Source organism: Hypomesus nipponensis, chromosome 23, assembly GCF_054491055.1.
Source record: "Hypomesus nipponensis isolate SF chromosome 23, ASM5449105v1, whole genome shotgun sequence".
Lineage (NCBI taxonomy): Eukaryota > Metazoa > Chordata > Actinopteri > Osmeriformes > Osmeridae > Hypomesus > Hypomesus nipponensis.
In genome coordinates, this window is record NC_140383.1 from 4,890,225 (window position 1) to 4,910,432 (window position 20,208).

The 20,208-nt window shown below is 46.9% G+C and overlaps 2 protein-coding genes across 2 annotated transcripts; one reads left to right on the plus strand and one right to left on the minus strand.

The window, feature by feature from the left end:
- Positions 1-8,221: 8,221 nt before the first annotated feature.
- dynlt3 (dynein light chain Tctex-type 3) lies at positions 8,222-10,513 on the plus strand. Its single transcript, XM_084689299.1, has 5 exons — positions 8,222-8,356; positions 8,750-8,791; positions 8,900-9,023; positions 9,218-9,295; positions 9,530-10,513. Exons 1-5 carry the CDS (start codon positions 8,333-8,335, stop codon positions 9,604-9,606), a joined length of 345 nt encoding a protein of 114 aa, XP_084545425.1. The 5' UTR covers positions 8,222-8,332; the 3' UTR covers positions 9,607-10,513.
- An 845-nt stretch (positions 10,514-11,358) lies between these two features.
- xk (X-linked Kx blood group (McLeod syndrome)) lies at positions 11,359-19,888 on the minus strand. Its single transcript, XM_084689298.1, has 3 exons — positions 19,141-19,888; positions 16,097-16,359; positions 11,359-14,321 (listed from the first exon to the last, which is right to left on the minus strand). The coding sequence occupies exons 1-3, from the start codon at positions 19,383-19,385 to the stop codon at positions 13,390-13,392; spliced, it is 1,440 nt and encodes a 479-aa protein (XP_084545424.1). The 5' UTR covers positions 19,386-19,888; the 3' UTR covers positions 11,359-13,389.
- Positions 19,889-20,208: the final 320 nt, after the last annotated feature.

The following is a 20,208-nucleotide window of genomic DNA, read 5'->3' on the forward strand; positions in this document are numbered from 1 at the left end:
AGCCTCAACAGCGTCCGCTCATTTGAAGCTTCGCCAACACGGTCACCTGACATTGTGTCAAAACCTTTTTATCAGCAACACCAAAAATGAATTACTGTATTTGACTAGTGTAAATACAAACATGGGACCAACTAGACTACATAAAGAGAGAGCTACCATTCCGGGCCAGGAAGGAGCCACACACTCATACACTTACAAATATGCACAAACGTCATCAAACAAATAAACCTACTGCGTATTTACATACTGTAGTTGAAGTGGAGGTTTTCCATGGATGGGGCAGTGCATGCCAAAGTGATAAGAAGTGTGTGTGACATTAGGGCTGGTGTTCTGAGGCTACCCTCCCTGAGTACACACACACGCACACACACACACACACACACATACGCCCTCTGAAGTTCTCTCTGCCCTGAGCAAACACGCTACCGAGAAAACCATTCTCCCAGCCTCTCTCTTTTCTCAGCAGTAGATACATCACACCAACAATACGACGTCTCGGTTTCGCCAGGGGGAAAGAGCTACAATACGGAAGGAGTTTCAGCACAGAGACACCAGACTCTACTCTGGTCAGTGGGAGACCAGGGTACTGCTGACGGGGCATCCATCTGCCAGAGAGAGGCCACAGGTGGGCCTGAAAAGCTGGCACAGCCCCAGCTGGCATGAGGGGCCACGGCCAATGGCTGGCCATTACGAGAGGATGCCGATGACAAGTTCAGTACTTAACAGATACACAGGGGCGTAGACTAGAGGACATACTGTTCAAGCCCACGCTAAATACCAAAAGACAGTGTGTAACAGTGTAGATCCTCACAGACTAAAGAAAACAAAATGCTGTTGTTTTCTTATTTCATCAGCTCCCACCTATTCCCCTCGCGCTCCTCCAATTCTCACTCTGTCTTCCCATCATCTTTTCCTCTTGATGTCTTTTCTATCTTCGCTTCAATATTCTCTTTCAGCCCCAGGGCACAGTCAACAGTAAGGAAATGTGCGTGCGTGTGTTTCGTGGTTTGTGAGCGCTGTATGAGGGTGCCGTTCATGTGTGTATATTTCTGTAGCCCGTGTGTTTGTGTGTGCGTAGCCCATGTGTGTGTGTGTGTGCGTGGCACGTGTGTGTGTGTGTGCGTGACACGTGTGTGTGTGTGTGCGTGTACAGAATGTGGGTCACCCCCCTTCCGCCTCGGAAGGAAACAGCAAAGGCTTCCCGTGGACGCGTCTGCCTTGTTATTTCAGCCCACATCAGCACATCTCTCCTGGACTGGGGAGGACGAGGGCCCCCCTAAGGACCCAGCAGAAGGTGTCTCAGCCCTAAATATACCAGTTATCTCAGCCCACAGATCTCTCACCTTCTTTGAGCAGATAGCCATCCTCCAGAGGAAGATCTCTCTCAGAATGTAATTTCCCTCAGGTCTGGGCTGGGCTTTCTCACACACACCTCAAAGGGATGGGGAGTTTGGGAAGTGCAGACCAAGGCCTTTGCCTGGGTGGTCTCATCAATAAGTCATGCGCAAGGCTGGCCTCCATCTCCTCTTAATGTCTTTCCCGGCTCTCTACTTTTAACACGATGCTGTTCATCATTTCATCTTCCCATGCTTATAGCAGCTCTTTCATCGTTTACCTTAAACCATTTCGATTACACTTTTAATGAGGGCTTGTGTTTGTTTACACTGTCGCGGAAGTATTGCTTTCTAATCTTACTGCGATGGACTGTACATAGCTGCAATCCCTGTGGTGTTAACGTTCAAACCAAAGAGCACATGCATCCCTCCTGAATCTTTAATTCCAGACAAACAGCAGGATCGATGATGAATGTCAAAACATCTTAGCCCTGTGTCTCAGGGGGACTTCCTCCTGTGGAACCCTCCACTCAACCAGCTGATACACAGATAGACACAGAGCTTCCGGAACACGCTAACACACTCCGCTGAGAGAATCTGAATCAATCAGAATCAATCAGGATCACAGACATTCTGAGATTATGTCACAGACTGTACCATAGACATATACCATGGACGGAAGAAAAAAAAAATATATATATATGGTACAGACAACCAGAATGCCGATGGTGATGATCATGTACTGGTTTGATTCATTCTTGATGGATCCACTTGTTTGACTGAATCTTTCAAGGAGCTATGATGAGTTGGATGGATGTACTGATGCTGTCACACATCCTACAGGAACGGTTAAATTCTGCAGATTCAATAGCTGAGAAGTATAACATGATGTCCCAATATTCATCAGTATAACATGATGTCCCAATATTCATGTAGTAATAGGGATGGACAAGACAACTTTATCCAAACAAAATTTAGGCTACAGAAAAAGTCCCTACACACACACACACACACATCATATTAACTTTATCAGTGCTCTGGAGGAAATGCACCAAATATAATTACTCCTGGTATCTATACTGTTTATCTGCCTATACGTAATTCACTTCCAGGGCTGGCAGGATGTGTGTCTGTGGTCATTCATCTACCTCCCAGGCTCCAGACGCAGATAAGAGATGGCACGCTGGAGGAAACAGGAAATACTTCTGGGAGAGACTCTGCCGGGGAACGGGCTAGATCCAACAATACCTGACGTGTGTGTCCGTGCGGAACTGTCTCTGCCTGTGTGGCCTCACACACACACACACACACACATTTACACTGGCTTGTCAGATGGCTGACCGGTTAGGGAATCAGGCTATTAATCAGATGGTTGCCGGTTCGATTCCCTGAGGTGCAAAATGACGTTGTGTCCTTGGGCAAGGCACTTCACCCTAGTTGCCTCGGGGGGAATGTCCCTGTACTTACTGTAAGTCGCTCTGGATAAGAGCGTCTGCTAAATGACTAAATGTAAATGGCTTGTGATAGGTTTACCTGTTTGGAAACTAATTAATGACCTTCCCAGTGGACTAGACCTGTCATTCATACTTAGCATGTCAATCAAATTTGACGCTGCACACAAACACACACACACCTAATCACTCCCAAGACATGTCAATAACTGTCGAGGAAAACCTCTCACCTCAGTCTGTCAAAAATCCAATAACAACTGCCAGTCACTTGATGAACGTCATGGTGAACTTTGAACTTGGTTAAAGGTGAACCTTGTAGACTCTGTGTGCGGCATGATAACCATGTTCTACATCCACATGATAACCATGTTCTACATCCACATGATAACCATGTTCCACATCCACATGATAACCATGTTCTACATCCATACGATAACCATGTTCGACATCCACATGATAACCATGTTCGATATCCACATGATAACCCTGTTCTACATCCACATGATGACCATGTTCGACATCCACATGATAACCCTGTTCTACATCCACATGATAACCATGTTCTACATCCACATGATAACCATGTTCTACATCCACACGTCCTGGAAAACCAGCACAGTGTCAGACAGAATGCTGCTCTGCTGTCTCATCCTTTTACAAACCACCCTCCTGGTTCTGGTTTATTAAGACACACACACATCCATGATGACACACACACATATCCATGATGACAAACACACACACATATCCATGGAGTTACAAACACACACACACACACTCATCTATCAAGACACGCACACGACATGCTCCCATCAGGACCGTGGGCAACTGTAACAGCCAGGTCTGCCTTCCCGCTCCCTCAGCCTCCCGTGGAGTTCAATGGAGCAGAAAATGGAAAAAATAGATTAGACCATCTGAGCTTGTGACTCGGAGGCCATATCTCTCGCTCTCCTCTCTCACCTGGCCTCTTCACTCCCAATCAATACTCTCTCCCCTTTCTAGCTATCCTCCTCCACCGGTTCCTCCCCCTTCTCCTATTTCTCCTTCACTGACCCCATCTTACCACCTCCGCCCTCCTCCCTCCACTCCTCTCCACCTCCTCCTCATCCCTCCGCTCCTCTCCTCCTCCACCCTCCTCCCTTTCCTCCACCCCTGAAGAGAGGCAGCGGCAAATTGTTACTGGCGATGAGTTCTGCGTGTCCTGTTTAAGGTCCTGTTATGCGAGATATGCCAGTGTGCTGTCTGTGTGTGTTGCGGGGGGGTTCAAGACATTGTTTGTGTGAATTAAAGAGACACAGGATAGAGGAGGAGTGAAGTGGGGAGCATGGAGCGCTCACGTTAAGCCTCTGTCACTCATTAGTATTCTACTGGGTGTCATTGAAAGCTACGTGAATGCCACTGAATGGAGTTGGAAGTCTATATATTGTTTCACTGTCAGAATAAAAACAAGTAATGCGTAATGAAATGAGACTGGAGCCATTCTGCTTCAAGGAGATTCAGAGTGACCTAATCAAAACAGACTATAGCATTATAGTCATTGGTGTACAGAGCTGGTGTGTGTTGACAGTTTCTGTTTCAGTAGAGCCTGCTTCTCCTCGACATTGAAATAACTGTCCGATTAGTCACACTCCTCCTCTTCCTCGACATTTTCCTGTGTGTTCCATTCAAATCAACGTCTGTCCTCAAAAGACCTCTTCTCTCAGCATTCATCCCTCCCTCTTCCTCCCCTTCCACCGGTCCCCTTTGTCATTTTCTCTCAGCTTAACTAGCTGGCTAGCTGAAGGTAACTGTCAATCATGGTCATTCCAGATCAGCACTGGAGCCTTGCTACCTCAAAACATGGCCACATTTACAGTACGTCTGACAACCCCTCCACCTCTCCTCTCCACACCCACCTTCCTCCCTCCTCCTCACCCACCCTCCACCTCTCCTCTCCACACCCACCTTCCCCCCTCCTCCTCACCCACCCTCCACCTCTCCTCTCCACACCCACCCTCCTCCCTCCTCCTCACCCACCCTCCTCCCTCCTCACCACCCCCTCCCTTCTCTCTCCTCCTCACCCACCTCTTCAACAATGTCTCTCCGGATGTTTAGAGACAGTCAGCTAATAACAGATTACTTCCCATCCGGCCCCAATGAACTCTTCAGTAGGCTTGCCAACATCACCAGGTCCCCCTGTAGACATGCAAATGATCTCAGGCTGGTCTGAGAGTGGTGGAGACACACATTCTGTGAAACTATGCCAAGGCGAGGAAATGATGCCAGGGCTCATCTTTAATCTAATGCATAGATTCCGCCTCCCCGGTAGATCAGATCAGACGGAAGAAACTTCCTTTTGTTCCTCTGCCCTAACACTATAATCACGATGTGCAATTATGGCTTTAGCTGTAGCGACGACAGCACTGGCGATGATGAGCTGTGGTCTTTTGTGCGAGGATCACTTCAGCCTGGTGTTGTGCACCCCTGTGTGCCGTGCTGGATGGAAACGCCATGTCTCATCTTCTACAGCATCTGAAGAAAATCAGCTTGTTTGTTCCCCCCAAGCTCTGACGGGAAGATGCAGAGCAGGAGTGGAGGCTGGTGCCATTAACCCATATAGCTGATGCTCTGTGTGTGTGTAGGGGGGGGGGAAGAGGGCAGGGGGTGAAGGCAGGAAAAGGGGGGGGGGGGGGGGTATTGGGGTCGTGGACGGCTTCTGTCTCCTTCCCTCCTTCTCATCTTGCTCCAGAAGCCTCAGGAAGACTAAATATTTCATGGGATGCATTTTCTATTCCGCTGCTGCGGTTGACTGCTCGTCCTCCTTAAAGCAACGGGATGAATGGCTTGCTCCGAGCAGGGAGGGAGTTCCCCCCCCCCCCCCCCCCCCCCCCCCCGCCTGTTAGTCTGTGTGTGGGCGGCCAGAGACAGGGGATGGAGGTGACACCGACACGCACGTGGCCTGAAGTGAGTGGGTGGAGAAGGGTCTGGGGCGACGGAGGGGGGAGTGTGTGTGTGTGTGAGGGGGGAGGAGGTGTGTGTGTGTGGGGGGGGGGGAGGTGGCAGGGTGAAGCTCCCTGACGTCCAACCGTTTTATATAGTTGAGTCACTCCTTCCTGCATTGTGTAGAACCCCCCCCAACACCACCATCCCCAATTCACTCCCCTCCCCACTCCTCCCCTGTAATGACGAAGCTGTTGTAGCAGTGGGCTCCCTCTGATCGCCTGGCTGCCTGGCTGTGATTGAATGGGGACACCAGCCTTCACCAGAGGACTGCCTGGTGCATAGCAAGCGGCTGGGCTGTGTACACTGCAGAAGGGAGCGGAGCGCAGTTGGCGGCATCAAAGCACACGAGCGAAGCATTGGCAGGGGGGTGGGGGGGGGTGACTGTGGGGGGGAGGTGGTGGGGTGGGCGGGGGGACCCAGCACGACATGCCCCTGGATGTGGAGCGACTGGATGCAGCTGTACTACGGAGTGGAGCGGGGCTGCACATCACTGCCGAACCAAGAAGCACAAAACCAACAACCACTGATGGCTGAAAGATCAAGTGCAGATGAACAGCCTTGTGTCTTATGGAACTGGATCAAACCCTGTTCCACAGACACTCTGGCTCCGAAACAGTCTACAAACTCGTTGTAGTCTTTGTACAATAGCTTGTTCTGATTCTGTACAGCCCAGAACCTTCCAATATAATCTCTATTAGACTGAGAGGAGTGGTTATGTTCTACAAGATCCCTCCACATTCATCATTATCACACACACACGCACCCACACACACACACACACACACACACACACACACACAGTAACACGTTTTACACAGCTATGTCCCACAGCTCCTGTCCTCATCTCTTTTCTCTGGTGTCTACAGAGGCTGCTGTCTAATGCGCCCTGACTAGATTCCCTGGGGCTTCTCTGCTGTGATGGATGTGCTATCTCTATGCTCGTTTTCTCGCTGTTTCTCCACTGTGTGTAGGAGAGTGAGGGAACCCCCTCTATTTCCCCTGCCTGCCCTCCATCTCTCCCTGCCTTCCCTCCGTCTCTCCCTGCCTCCCAATACTCCCTTCTCCTCCATCCAAGCTCACACAGCGCTGTCCAATTCCCATCCATTTACATTTCTTTAAGTAATGGATGTCACCCAATATGAGTTGGAATCTATTTGTCTGAAATAAATACAACTTGTATTAAAGGGGCATGGTTAAGTTAAAACATTGGACAAATCAAAAGAAGGTTTAATGTTTGGATGTGTTTTAACTGAATGCAGCTTGGATTGGGCTTTGAATGGGCAACTGAATTGTTTCTTTCTGGTTTTCAAATATAAGCTAACCTATTGGTTAAGTATGCTATCTATCTCACAAAATGAACGTAGGTTTAACCTATGACAAATGTTGTATATGTAATGAGATGTACATTTTTTGGTGTCGTTATTTTCCTCCTGTCCTATTTAACATCAGAATGGTTAACTAAATGCTACGTAGTCTTCACTGACCATCGTCGAACCAGTTTTCAGGGTTTAAAGCCTGGGTCTGGAAAACAAAAAGGTGCCATTTGCTGCATTGCACCTGTTCAAATAAACGCCTCGAACTTTACAATGAGAGTGAACAAGTACATCGTCTCCGTTAAACTAGAAATGATTAATTAATTCTGCATTATAACGCGTTATAAATGTGACAGTAAAGCCAAATATTGGTAAAATGAGATGAGTAGAATGAAATGCTTAAAAACTGACTGTAGCAAATAATTATTGGCCACGGTGATCAGTTCCTGGTCTATCGCTGTCACCTTACACCGTAGGGGAATCTCCCACCAAGAACTGGTTGCATTCATGCATTTTTAAAGAGCTCTTTCTGTTCGTCAGAAAGATCTTCAAATATTTGAACAAAAGTGCAATACTCTTACCTGAGACACTTTGCTGTGATGCACTGGCAGTGGAAAACAGCATCGAGAAAAGAACTGGACTCCGAGTAACCTAACCCTGGTACCGCAGGTTCGTATCAGTCACGGTCTCGGTGTGCTTTGAACACAGCTGTAGTGGTCCTCTCCCCGGTGTCTCCGCACAGCAGCCGGGGTGTTCCCGTGTGGAGGGGGCGTGGTAACCGCTCCTGGGAGAAAAACGCAGCTGGATTGCCCCGTTCATCATTCCTAGTGTGCAAGGCTGAAAGAATCTCATCCCGCCAAATATGACTTTCTAAATGTATGTGTATTGTAGCATAGGCTGTGTGTGTGTTTTGTGTCCCGTTGAGTTTAAATGATCCATACACAATACACAATGCAGTTACCAAATAGTTTTTACTCTACTTGCTAAAATGAGAATGTGTTGTATTCAGATTATTAAAAAATATGTTTATACTATAGAGCTACCACTCTCATAAAAACATATTAATAATTATGTATTTATTTTCACCACCAGAACCTCCCATCCATTAGGCGGCAGTATATCATTTGGTCATAAACGGATATTTATGACCAACTCTTGACACGTTATCTTTTCACCTTCCATCCCAGTGACAGCGAGAAGCTAGCAAGCTACGTGAACATAAACAGCACTTAAATAATACATAATTTTGACAATGGAGGAGTATTCTGGAGACGAGGTATTGTTTATATAAAATACATAATCCTGAGGACATTTAATAATTGGTCGCTGGCCGCAAAGGTAGCAGTACTGTACAACGTTAGAGTTGCAACCATTTATTAAACCTCTCGCAGTTAGCTCAGCTAGCTTAGCTTGTTCATTTTGAGTATCTTTTCGCAAGCTTTTTACCTACACATTAATGCTTTAAACTTTGGGTTATACAGTTCATATTGTTCACAGAACATTGTGAACTGTAGGCCTACTGTTTGGAAAGAATCGTATGAACTAGATCGCTAGCTAGATTACCTTGTTTAGTTGCATGGGTGTGGTCAAATCAGAGCGTTATGCTGGCCTTGTTCGGATAGATGAGACTCAAACGGCATCAAAATCAGTTAATATTTTCTTTTTATAGGTGTCTTTCAATTCTGATGAGGCCAGTGTGTCAGTTAAGGAGGTAAGTAACTATTCTCTGTGTGAGAAAAATTGTCAGCCACAGTTGTGTGCGAATTAATCTCCTCAGCATTAAGGTCTACCTTTAAACTGAAATAAGTCTTGTTGTCAGTGTATTGAAAACATCATTGGCGGAGTAGACTATAACCAGAACAAAGTAAACCAGTGGACTGCCAGCATCGTGGAGCACTCTTTGACACAGCTGGTCAAACAAGGAAGACCATTTAAGTTCATAGGTAAGCGACTTTTTTTCTTAACCTCGGAAACGTAGCTTGGTGTCATCACAGCAAGCACGTGTCAGCTCATGAACCAGGGCCCATTTAGAGTTTGGAATATGGACTATAGTTTTGGGACCTGTATACATAGAGATGTGTAAGTTGGATGTGGTCTGCATATGCCAATGTAACAGTGGTTCTCTGGTGTTTGGCAGTAAACTGTGCCATCATGCAGAAGAGTGGAGCAGGCCTTCACACAGCCAATTCCTGCTATTGGGACACTGCCACTGATGGTGAGGAAACCTGCACGTTGCTAACTTTCTATCCTCATCTCTTCTCTCCAGTTTCTTACTTGAGGGTACCTACAAAAGACTTTGTGATGTCACAATTTTACAAACGTGACTCATTATTTTCCAGATACAATTTGCAGCTGTGTGTGTGTGTGTGTGTGTAGTGTTGTTGCAAAGATTCTCAGTTGGGTTGACTTCTCAGTTCTTATTTGTTCACCTTTGGCTTCTGTTCCACAGGAAGCTGCACGGTCAGGTGGGAGAATCGCACCATGTACTGCGTCGTGAGCGTGTTTGCGGTTGCCGTGACGTTGTAAGACGGGGCCACACGTCGTCCTGTCCTTTCCCGACCCGCTCTCCTCTCGCACCGAGATGCACGCACACATACAGGAACGCAAGACCACCGCCCAGCCTTGAAGATCCAATGCTGATTATCCAGAACAAGACCTGTCTGTCGTACAACAAGAAAACATCTCCCTGCCCACATTCACAAATACGGGAACCTGAGGATGGAAACTCTGTGATATTGTATGTGAGAAGGAATAAAGAGCTCAATATGTGAGCAAAATGTAAATTCTAAACTGTAGAGAGACAGCTGTTCTTTTGGGACCAAGAAAATGGCACAACCTAGTCTAGTATATAGATATCATATAGGTGTTGACTATTACTGTACAGGAATTTACAAAGATGTTAACGTTCATTTGTTCAATAATTGCCCATCCTAAAAACTCTATTTAAATATAACAGCATATCTACTGTGGGCCATAGCTTCCACTGTCTCTACCACATGTAGTACTGCAGTAGAGCAAATACCAATCCATCAGGCTTGGTACATTCCTAGATGAGACACATGTAAGGTGGTTCCCTGTTTGTCTGAGGGTAGCAGTTGCTATTTATGAAAAAAAAAAAAAAAAAACACAAACTTAATGTATTTATTTGAAGATAAACCCCTGGACTATGAGCGGTCTTCATGGTTTTGCTGCTTCGTTTAGCTTGTTTCCCCCATTAACTCATTTTATTACCCTATGGCTTTGTAATGACTTGTAACTGTAATCTTGTATGAATTTGTGCTTATTACGTGCTGATCAGATGATCCACCAGGGGGGACTGTCGCAGTGTCTCATGCCCAGGATGAAACTCCTGTTTTGGGCTTCACATTCCTGGACGCACCTTCATGCGTGGAACATCAAGAACTCAGATGTAAATAAACACTTTATCCATGAATGGAGCTGTTCATTTGATTTGACTTCATCAGAGCTCATCTAAGCATTTCAGAGATGATTGAATGAATCGAAATGTCCTAAGGGCAATTACACTGTGTTGTAGAAGGTAACTTTACAGGAACCCTCTGACTCAGTGGGTAAGCATGTGTACCATTGAGTCTACTGCCAAACACCGTACCCCTGGTTCAAATCTTGTTCAAACCAATTGATGATTAAGTTATTTCCAAGGATGTAGAAGGTTGTAGTAGGTTGAGAACAAGGCCTTCAACCACAACGACTTGGGTTTAAATCCAGCACAGAGCATAGTACCAAACATCCGTGGACCCAGATCCCTGTAACCGCAGTGTGCTCCCCGACTGTCCAGATCCCCTCTCTTAACTGTCTTTCTAGGTACCCAACTGTACCACCAGGAAAGGCTCAACCAAGTCTAAAAATAAATTTACCTTTTATTGGTTTTCTTTTGGGTGACAAACCCGACCAGAGATGGTTTAACATTTTATTTTTTACTAAGCTTGTGATTGCCTCAGTAAACAGAGCACAGGTATGTTCGTCCTGATATCTGGAAACTGGTCAGTGTGGTGTAGTTTGAACAGATAGAAATATACTTTCTCGAGGGGACACCTGCCTTTCCAGTGTGCGTCAGCTCTTCACACAAGACAACCATCTAAAACCCCTTATCTGAACCAAAATCGACTTTATTTTCCTGGGAATCTGAACTCTTCTTGTTGTCTCAGAAAGGATTCTGTAGTTTACCACTAGAGGTCAGTGTAACCTTCTACAAAAGGTGTATGATTAAAGTACAAACATAAAATGACTTTACATAAAATCTCTATAGAAATAGTAATCTTTTAAATACAACTTTTAATAATTTGACCTCTGTTTTGTATTCACATTAACCTTAGGTTTCCAAATTAAATTAGTCTCCAAGGATTGTTTCTCTTTTTATACATACAATGCAGACCATCATTGGAATACTTGACGTTGAGAATCCTTGTTCAACTGCAATGCAAAAGATAGATTGAGAAAAAAAATGTAAAAATACATGAATACATGTTAAGATACTTTCTAGGCTAAAGACACGTTTTACCATCCCATACATCATTGACTTTTAAAATAGATATTGTGCAATTCAGCGTACTGTTAGTTCCTATAGTAAGGAAACGTAATCAGCATTTGTGGACAGAAAGACATACAGACACAACAGCATGGTTTAGCAAATAAGCACCAATTACACCCAATCAAAACACCTCACAACAACAGTCCTGCTGCTCTCGCAAGCCGAACCAAAAGCAACAGAAATGCTCGTGCTGTAAACGTGCAGGCGTGTGACGCGTGGAGAGCTGATAATGTGTGGCAGTTGTCATGCATTAACATACTGTATGTGTTAGATAGGAGCTGAATTATTCCATCATAATACAACAGTGCATATTGAAGAGATCCCCCCTCCCCCCCCCTTGTCTCGGTCACCACAAGCACAAACACACACGTCCCAAAAGCAGCACATGATGATAAAGCTCTTATCAGGAAGTATAAAAGCAAATACTTGGTCGCAGCCGTGAAAGGAAAAGATTAAGAAATAACCTTGTACAAAATCGTTTTCCAACTCTACAGACATTTACAGTCATACAGTCCTCAGATGAGATTCTGTTTTTAGTATTAGGCTCATTACATGCACAGTTCCCCCCCATGCTGATGTGAAACACTTCAATACAATCATACCCCTAACATGGCTCCTCGTGGTCAATAATGCAGCATATTAAGTGGATGTGAGAGAGTATAAAGGCCGTCTAAATCTACTTATAAGAAGGCTAAGGTGGCAAAATACAACTCGGCATCCTCCTCTATCAACCTGAGCAGATTACTCTGGGCATCAATGAAACTCTCTAAATCACAATTTCAAAAGTCATCTGAACCTAGATTGTCCCCAGCTATGTCAACATAACATTTTGCCTCAGAGTTACAAAGCAGTTCTTCCTGGATTCTTGTGTAGGCCTAAACAGAGTAAGGCAGGAAAGCTCAAGTCTCCAGCTCACGTTCTCATAGGACCCGTGCATTCACACTTATAACTTGACCTGTACACAGCTTATCCACTCAGATCGGAAACACATACAGTAAAGGGAGTGGTTCTGAAACATCCTCTAGACATGAACGCAAAGTGAGGTCACGTGTTAATACAGCTGGGCCATGGTTGCTGGTTGTGTGGAGTTGAGCCAAGTAAAACACTATTTTCCTAAAGTTATCCAGTCTGCAGCTGGGAAGTCCCTCATGTAAGATCTCAGGGGCTTAGAAGGCCGGCAACAATGAACTTTGGGAGAGGCATCCAAGACCTTCGTATCAATAAAGTTATTTGCAAAAATTCCTAGATTATACATTGCCTATACATTGCCTTTAAATTCAATACAATATTTGATAATATGCCTCAATTTTCCTTTCCCAAGTTAAAGATGAACTCTTAGTTTAGTTATTCAGGTTCAATACAAGGGTTTTAGACAAAAATATTTTGGCCAAAGAGAAAGGTCAGCTTGGATATGAGGTTGAGATCTTAAGAGTTTTGGAGTGTAAACTTAAATGACAGCCTTGAAGGATCAGTGTGGCACTTAAAGGGTTTCAAAGGGTGACAGACAGTACAACTTGTGTTGCCATAGATAGAGAACACAGTGCAGTCTTCTCTATGAGCCAGCCAGTCTCCAAGATGAAACACTACCAATCAGGTCTGGTCACGCATGATTGGAACTCCATGCACGTAAGCTACGCAAAATGGTGACCTTGTGTCCATGTTGTTGGGCAAATGAGTTCCCATCATTCTTTTCAGTATTTCCACCATGCAGGATGGCATTTTAGCATGTATAACCTTCACTATATGTGTAGAATATAAAATCAGGCTGAACAATGGCCAGACAGATCACCATTCATCTCCTTCTTCACTTCCCGGTCCAAGTCATCGAGTATATCATAGACCACCGTCTCGTCCATCGTGTCATACATTGTTGTGTCATTGGGCTCATCATATGTCATGTGTGTCTCACTGGCTGCCTCTTTGTGGTTGGTGGGATCAGGACCAGGTGGTTCCAGAGCAGCCTTCTCCGTCGGCCTGGCCTCTATCCTCTCTGGGTTTGACTGGCAGATGAGGCAGAGCAGGGTGGAGCACTCCCAGAGTCCCTGGGTCATGTTGGAGGAGAAGAGCTTCCTGCACGGATGGCAGAACTGGTAGAACATCAGCATGAAGAAGATGGCCATGGCGTAGGCCAGCAGCAGCTGCAGCACCAAGAGCGGGGCGCACACAAACTCGTAGAAGTCCGTCCTGTTGACGTACCAGAGGAGGAGAAGCGAGGCGTTCTCGGCGAAGCGCAGCATATAGTACACGGCCATGCGGTACCAGTTCTGGGACTTGTTGATCAGATCCGGGTCGTTGAGCTTCAGCTGCACGGCCGACCAGCAGAACATGTTGATCCCGGCGTAGAGGAACGTGAGCAGACAGAGGACGATGGTGGTCCCCACCCGCGTCAGCGTCTTCTCGATGTTCTCCGGGAAGGGGGAGTGGCTCTGCCAGAACAGCACCCAGGGGTAGAGGAAGAAAAGCAGGAAGTTGACGAGGACGACGGGGAGGACCCAGAGCTGCAGGACGGAGCTGAACAGGACCAGGACGGTGACGCGGGTGGCGATCTCAAAGCTCCGCCACAGGAAGATGCAGAGGTAGGCTCCGGGGCTGACGTCCACCTCGTAGTCGTCGTACTTGATCTTTATGGCCAGGATGTTGCAGCGCAGCGCGCCGTAAACTATCGACAGCAAGGAGATCACCATCAAGGTGCCTGAGGGAGGGAGAGAGACCGAGAGCCAGATTGAATGGGTTAGAATTATATACACAGAGAGAGTAAGTGTGGGCGGGGGGGGAGGGGGGGAGAGAGATTATAGACAATGAGAGAGAGAAATGAGATGGAGAAAGAGGTGAGATGGATAGACAGATGGGGGTGGTGAAGGAAGAGAAAGAGAGGCAGAGAGAGATGAGAGGTCAAAACACAAGGAAGTACTACTTGTCTGAAGGTCACTCTTCCACAGTTGAGAACACGTGACGGATTCAAATCAACAATGAATGACCTGGACTCTAGTGAATGAAAGCCTGCCTTCAAGGCTGAGCACTAATCAAGTCGCACAGTTGTCAGCCAAGCTATCACTCAAAGAGCTGGAATGGATGCTCTGGTCTACATAGAGCCCTGACCTAGCTCTAGTAAACCTGCTACCTGCTTCATCAGAGCTGCAGATCAACTCGGAAGAAACAATCATATCTCCGGTGTAGTCTCTGACACACCATGCATGTTGGGTGTACTTTTAGAGAAACAGTCAAATAAAACTCTCACATCTGTTCTGAAGAAGTGCAGATCTAGCACAGACGAGGATTACAGTTGTTCCCTGTCTGACTTTTTTGGGGTCTTACTGTAAAATACTTCCCTTTTTTGTCCCTTTTTGAACTGTGACACCAACTGCTTCACAGCTCAGAGGTAGCCTAACACCAGAGTTCAAATAAGACTAAATGTATTTCAATCCATCTCTCTCTTCCTTCTTTCTCTCTCCCATTGTCTGTTCCACCTTATATAGCCCTGAATTCACATCAATTAATTGATGCAACCCTCAGTATTAGAGAGGGAGTTGCATAACACCACTTTGACTCATGAAAACACCATCCGCTTAGTTCCAATATGGCACTTGGCTAATCAGCCCACGCCAGTGTTGCCCGCCACTACTGGCTGTGGGATATTGCAAAGGGAAGAATGTGGCGGGGGTGTGGTGGGAGGGCTGGTATGAGTTTGAGCTCAGAGGACCAGGGAAGAAAGATGAAGGGAGTTGGAGGGAGGAAGACAGAAAGATGTGGATGTGGTGTAGAGCCTGTCTAGAGATGCAGAGTACCAGCCGAGAGCTTGTTCCCTTTTAACTTGTTTCTAGAGAGAAAAGTCCGCCAAGGCTTACTGCACAGGAACATGCCTGCGGTGTACATATACAGCATCACCCACGCGTGCAAACACTCACACACAAACTGGCTCTCCCCGTCTCCCTCTCTCTCCCAGTCTCCCTCTCTCCCCCTCACTCCGTCTCCCTCTCTCATTCTGTCTCCCTCTCTCTCCCCGTCTCCCTCTCTCTCCCAGTCTCCCTCTCTCTCCCAGTCTCCCTCTCTCTCCCAGTCTCCCTCTCTCTCCCAGTCTCCCTCTCTCCCCCTGACTCCGTCTCCCTCTCTCACTCCGTCTCCCTCTCTCTCCGTCTCCCTCTCTCTTCGTTTCCCTCTCTCTCCAAGTCTCCCTCTCACTCCGTCTCCCTCTCTCCCCCAGTCTCCCTCTCTCTTTGTCTCCCTCTCTCTCTCCCTCTCTCTTTGTCTCCCTCTCTCTCTCTCCGTCTCCCTTCGTCTCCCTCTCTCTCTCTCCGTCTTCCTCTCTCGCTCCGTCTTCCTCTCTCGCTCCGTCTTCCTCTCTCGCTCCGTCTTCCTCTCTCGCTCCGTCTTCCTCTCTCGCTCCGTCTTCCTCTCTCTCTCTCTCTGTCTCCCTCTCTCTCTCTGTCTCCCTCTCAGTCTCCGTCTCCCACAGAGAACCCCCCTTACCTCTGCCGACGGACACCTCCCACTGCAGGACGCAGATGTACAGCTGCAGGGTGAGCTGGGGCGCCGAGCCCAGGAAGGCCTGGATAACCGAGGTCCTGGCGAAGGCTGCTCGGTGCGTGAACAGCTTCCCCTCCGCCTGTCCCACCTGCCGCTCCACCTCCTCCGACTGCCCCCCCCGGGGCACCTTCCTCTTCCTGGTGATGCTGACATAGGGCTCCTCCACGCGGCCCACACTTCCGTAGATGCAGAAGGCCTCCAGACACCTGCGGCAGAGCAACAGGAAGTGAGGATTAAGGGTTTTGTCTGGCGTTGGATACAACTATGTCGGGTAAGCCCAGCATCTGCTGGGTGTGTGAGGGGAATAGAAAACACGTACGCGCACACGCACGCAGCTGCTGTAGAGAATGTTTACTGGCAGTGGACCACGACAACGGAAACAAAGCTCCCTCAGACACACCGTCCGCGTCAAGCACAGATGCCCCGTCCCTCTCCACACCTCTACTCTCTCACTGCCACATCCTGGAGCTTGTCACAAGCAGAACCGTGATCTAGCACAGAGATCCAACGCCGTCCTAGCGTGTATGTGTGCGTGCTGGTGGCCACAGCACCTCAGAGAGACGTTTCCAGGTCTCTCCATGTTGAGGCTGCCCTGTCATCTGCCAGTGCCGCACTAAAAAAGACTAAAGGCTTGTGTCTGGGCAGGGGGCCAAGGCTGTGTGCCTGTATTGCCAGCTTAGCAGCCCACCAAGCCAAGACCAGGCCCAGCCGGTAGCTCTGTGTTCGAGGAGCACTGAGGCACAGACTGTTAATCAGGCTAAACACTGGGGCAGCATGCAACGATAGCTTGGTCTCTAACTCAAAAGAAGATAAGCTAAAGTAAGCTGGGTCAATCATGGACAGTGTACTGTATTTGTGTGGGTGTTAGGGTTGTGTGCGGGATTACAGACCCCAATGGTAATGTATACTTCATTAGGAAGGCATGATTACATTCAGTAGGTCTACCAGTGGTCTACGTACAGTCAAGAGGAGATGTGCTGCTAAAGGAGGCGATTTGATGAGAGGAAATAAAAGCCGCCATGAATAATAAACAACCAGGAAACAGGGTCACACAGTCATTGTAGTGTGGTGCTAGATCAACAGCGCACCATATACAGTACTGTATCCAGTAGTGAGGAGATCCATCATATTTGTATGTTTACAAATACAACTTTGGTCTCATTGGAATTGACACCAGCACACTACGCAGCAGGACCATCCCCTCCCCCCCTTTTATTTTTATAACTTTTTTTACAATGAGCAAAACAAAGAGTTTTTGCTCTCCTGACATTTAAACCAATCTAGATAGCAGTCAGTCACAGTATCCTCAAGTCACCGTGACAGTAGCTCTGGGCGGCCAGACTCTGGAAGTGTTGGATGAAATGCTTGACGTTAGGAAGACAAATGTGCAGTCCATTAAAATGAATGTCGGAGGAAGCCTCTTTGTCTCTCTGATATAACAGCCTTGCTGGGTGTGTTGACAGAGATAAGGTCCCTGCAGTTGCAAGCAGCAACATGTGCTATTCTTAGATGCTCTGCTCAGCAGAAGGGGTGAGGCAGGGGAGGCTGCAGATGTTTTTACACTGATGCTTGTTGACTCTGGGAGAGGGAAGGTGCTGGATATTTAGGCCACTGCTGAGGAATCAACACTGCTGGGGAGGAGAATACCTTTCATATGTTACTCTGGTGGAAACGTCCGAGAGAGAGAGAAAGACAAGAGAGGGAGAGCCAGCCAGACAGACAGAGAAATATAGACCGAGAGAGACAGAGGGAGAGAGACAGACAGAGAAAGGGAGAGACAGAGAGAGGGAGACATTAGGGAGTGAAGGAAGATGACAGGGTCAGCGTTCTAGGGTGAAGGTACTAAATAAGAAGGGACTGGATATTAAAGTAGAACCATGAAACATCCTTTACTATGTACATGTCCCCCCCCCCCCCCCCCATGCTGGTTCCATCATAAATTGCTTCCCATTATTCTGGCTTAATTGATTTGCATATTCAGCAGCAGAGTGATCATTCAGCTGTAGGTTGTTTTTTTCTGTGCGTTAGTGTGTCTTTCTAGAGAGGGGGATTAGATGACTACTCCTGCTGACACCAAGGCAGATGGCCATGCCATGCCAGGACAGCATAGGCCTGGACCAAGATGTTTATACCATGGGGCAGGGTGACATCACTACTGGGACAGTAACGGCCAGAGCCACCTTAGACTCTGTTTGCATTCAGGCCACCAATTAGGCCACTGAGCTAAGAGGGTCAAATCACTTAAGTGCCAAATGCCAATTGGCATTCCTAAATCAAAATCAAAATCAATCAGGATATTAGAAAGCACTATGGAGATTGGCAACTGTATCGTGGGGTTTCCCCTATGTGGCTACAACTACTTCCAACAGCTAATTGGACCTCAGAGCAGCATGATTTAATGGGTATGTAAACAAGTCAAGATTATAACCTCACAATAATAAAGCTTGGTACTCTTCAGTCAACACAATCTCACACAATCTGCTTGGAAGTGCTTTCTCACGGCACCCCTTACCGCCTTGGTTGATGGATTTTTGTGCTGCGGCAGTGGGTTGATGATGGTATTACATCAAATTCTATTGACGAGGGCATTGATCGCCCCTGCGTTTATTTTCGTCCTAACTATAGAAGCTAGAGGGCCCATAGGCAAACATTTGTTGTTAGCGAGAGACAAAGGGCCAGCGACAAAGACGGCATTGACATGCTGTCCATGACGCGCTCCACATAACACAATCTGTGACCTAAGCAGATTACGTGTTTAAATTGAGTGACTCTTACAGTGCGAAAAAAAGAAAATCTAACAGTGACACGCCGTTACCGTGGCACTGCTTTAATCCATCAAACTAGTTGCCTGGCACATGCCTCTCTTCTCAACAGCAGTGGTAACTGGGAAGTGTCTGTGTCCCGCTGTGCTCTATTTTGGTAGCTCTGTTGGGTTATGGAAAAGCGTTCCAACAAACAGGAAGAACCCCTGGAAGATATCCACCAACCTCACAATGGGTCCGAGTTGTAGAATATGCAGCAGAAGCACTAGCGGACGATCTCTGCTGAGGTCCCGGTGAATAAAAGTGAGGGTCAGCTGCACGAGCACCGACGGCACAAGCGTAAACAGGAGCGTGAGCCCCTGCCAAATCTGGTCACCGTGGGAGCGGTACGTCGAGCTCAGATAGAGGGCGGCCGTTGTTTCGGCTGTGAACAGAGACACCGACACAAATATCGAACTGGGGAGTCGCATCCTCACTCACTGAGCCATCGGGAATAGCGGACAGCTCCTTTCCCTCAAGATCTGCCTCCCCATGCCTTCGTGCATTGACCGAGAGCCGACTCCGTAACGGAGATGCTCTCCAGTCTGGAGCTTGCTGCGGCGCATCTATTTGACCGGTTGTTTTCGCGTCGTGTCCTTGTGCAGTCCCTAGGAGGAACTGTAGGTGGCGCGGTGAACACGCTGAGCACTCATGCGTGTAGAAACCAAATTGAATGCAGCAGCCTATGAAAGCAAGTTACTTGTTTTGAAAGGCATTGCATACTTAATTTAATTTAAATACTATTGAATTCATAGCATTAACATTAATTTTTCAAAGGAAAAATATAGGCTACCTTACTTAAATGTATTGGTTTTAAATTAACCCTTTTTAAAATTCCAATGTGATTTTATTTCTCTGGTAGCCATCTTCGGATTCTCCTTCTTTGGTGTGCGGATTTGTACGGTGGCCCTGGAGTGCAAAACACACCCCCTAATATGAGTACATCCCCCAAATGAAAACACTCCCCCCGAATACGAGTCAACTCCCCCCAAAATGGATGACTTGTTCACCTCCCCCCAATACAAAACACGCTCCCCCAAATGGAAAACGACATTACATTAACCCAAAAACACATTACATTAACTCTGAACGGAAAGGGTATGTACTACACTTCAGCGCTGATTGGATGTAGTAGACTAACTACCAAGAAATAAGAAATTGATCGACAGAAGTACAACATTCAATAGCCTGACAGATAAAACATTAAATAACAAAACAAATTACATTTTGGAATAGTTTAATAGTACTACATTT

Bases quoted from the DNA above. Each gene is read 5' to 3' on its own strand.
- dynlt3 (XM_084689299.1), top strand. From the start codon at position 8,333: ATGGAGGAGTATTCTGGAGACGAG. The intron at 8,357-8,749 runs GTATTGTTTATA...TTCTTTTTATAG, and splicing joins AGGAGTATTCTGGAGACGAG to GTGTCTTTCAATTCTGATGA. The intron at 8,792-8,899 runs GTAAGTAACTAT...TCTTGTTGTCAG, and splicing joins CCAGTGTGTCAGTTAAGGAG to TGTATTGAAAACATCATTGG.
- xk (XM_084689298.1), bottom strand. From the start codon at position 19,385: ATGCGACTCCCCAGTTCGATATTTGTGTCGGTGTCTCTGTTCACAGCC. The intron at 16,360-19,140 runs GTTGGTGGATAT...GCTCTGCCGCAG, and splicing joins CAACTCGGACCCATTGTGAG to GTGTCTGGAGGCCTTCTGCA. The intron at 14,322-16,096 runs GTAAGGGGGGTT...TCCCTCCCTCAG, and splicing joins GGAGGTGTCCGTCGGCAGAG to GCACCTTGATGGTGATCTCC.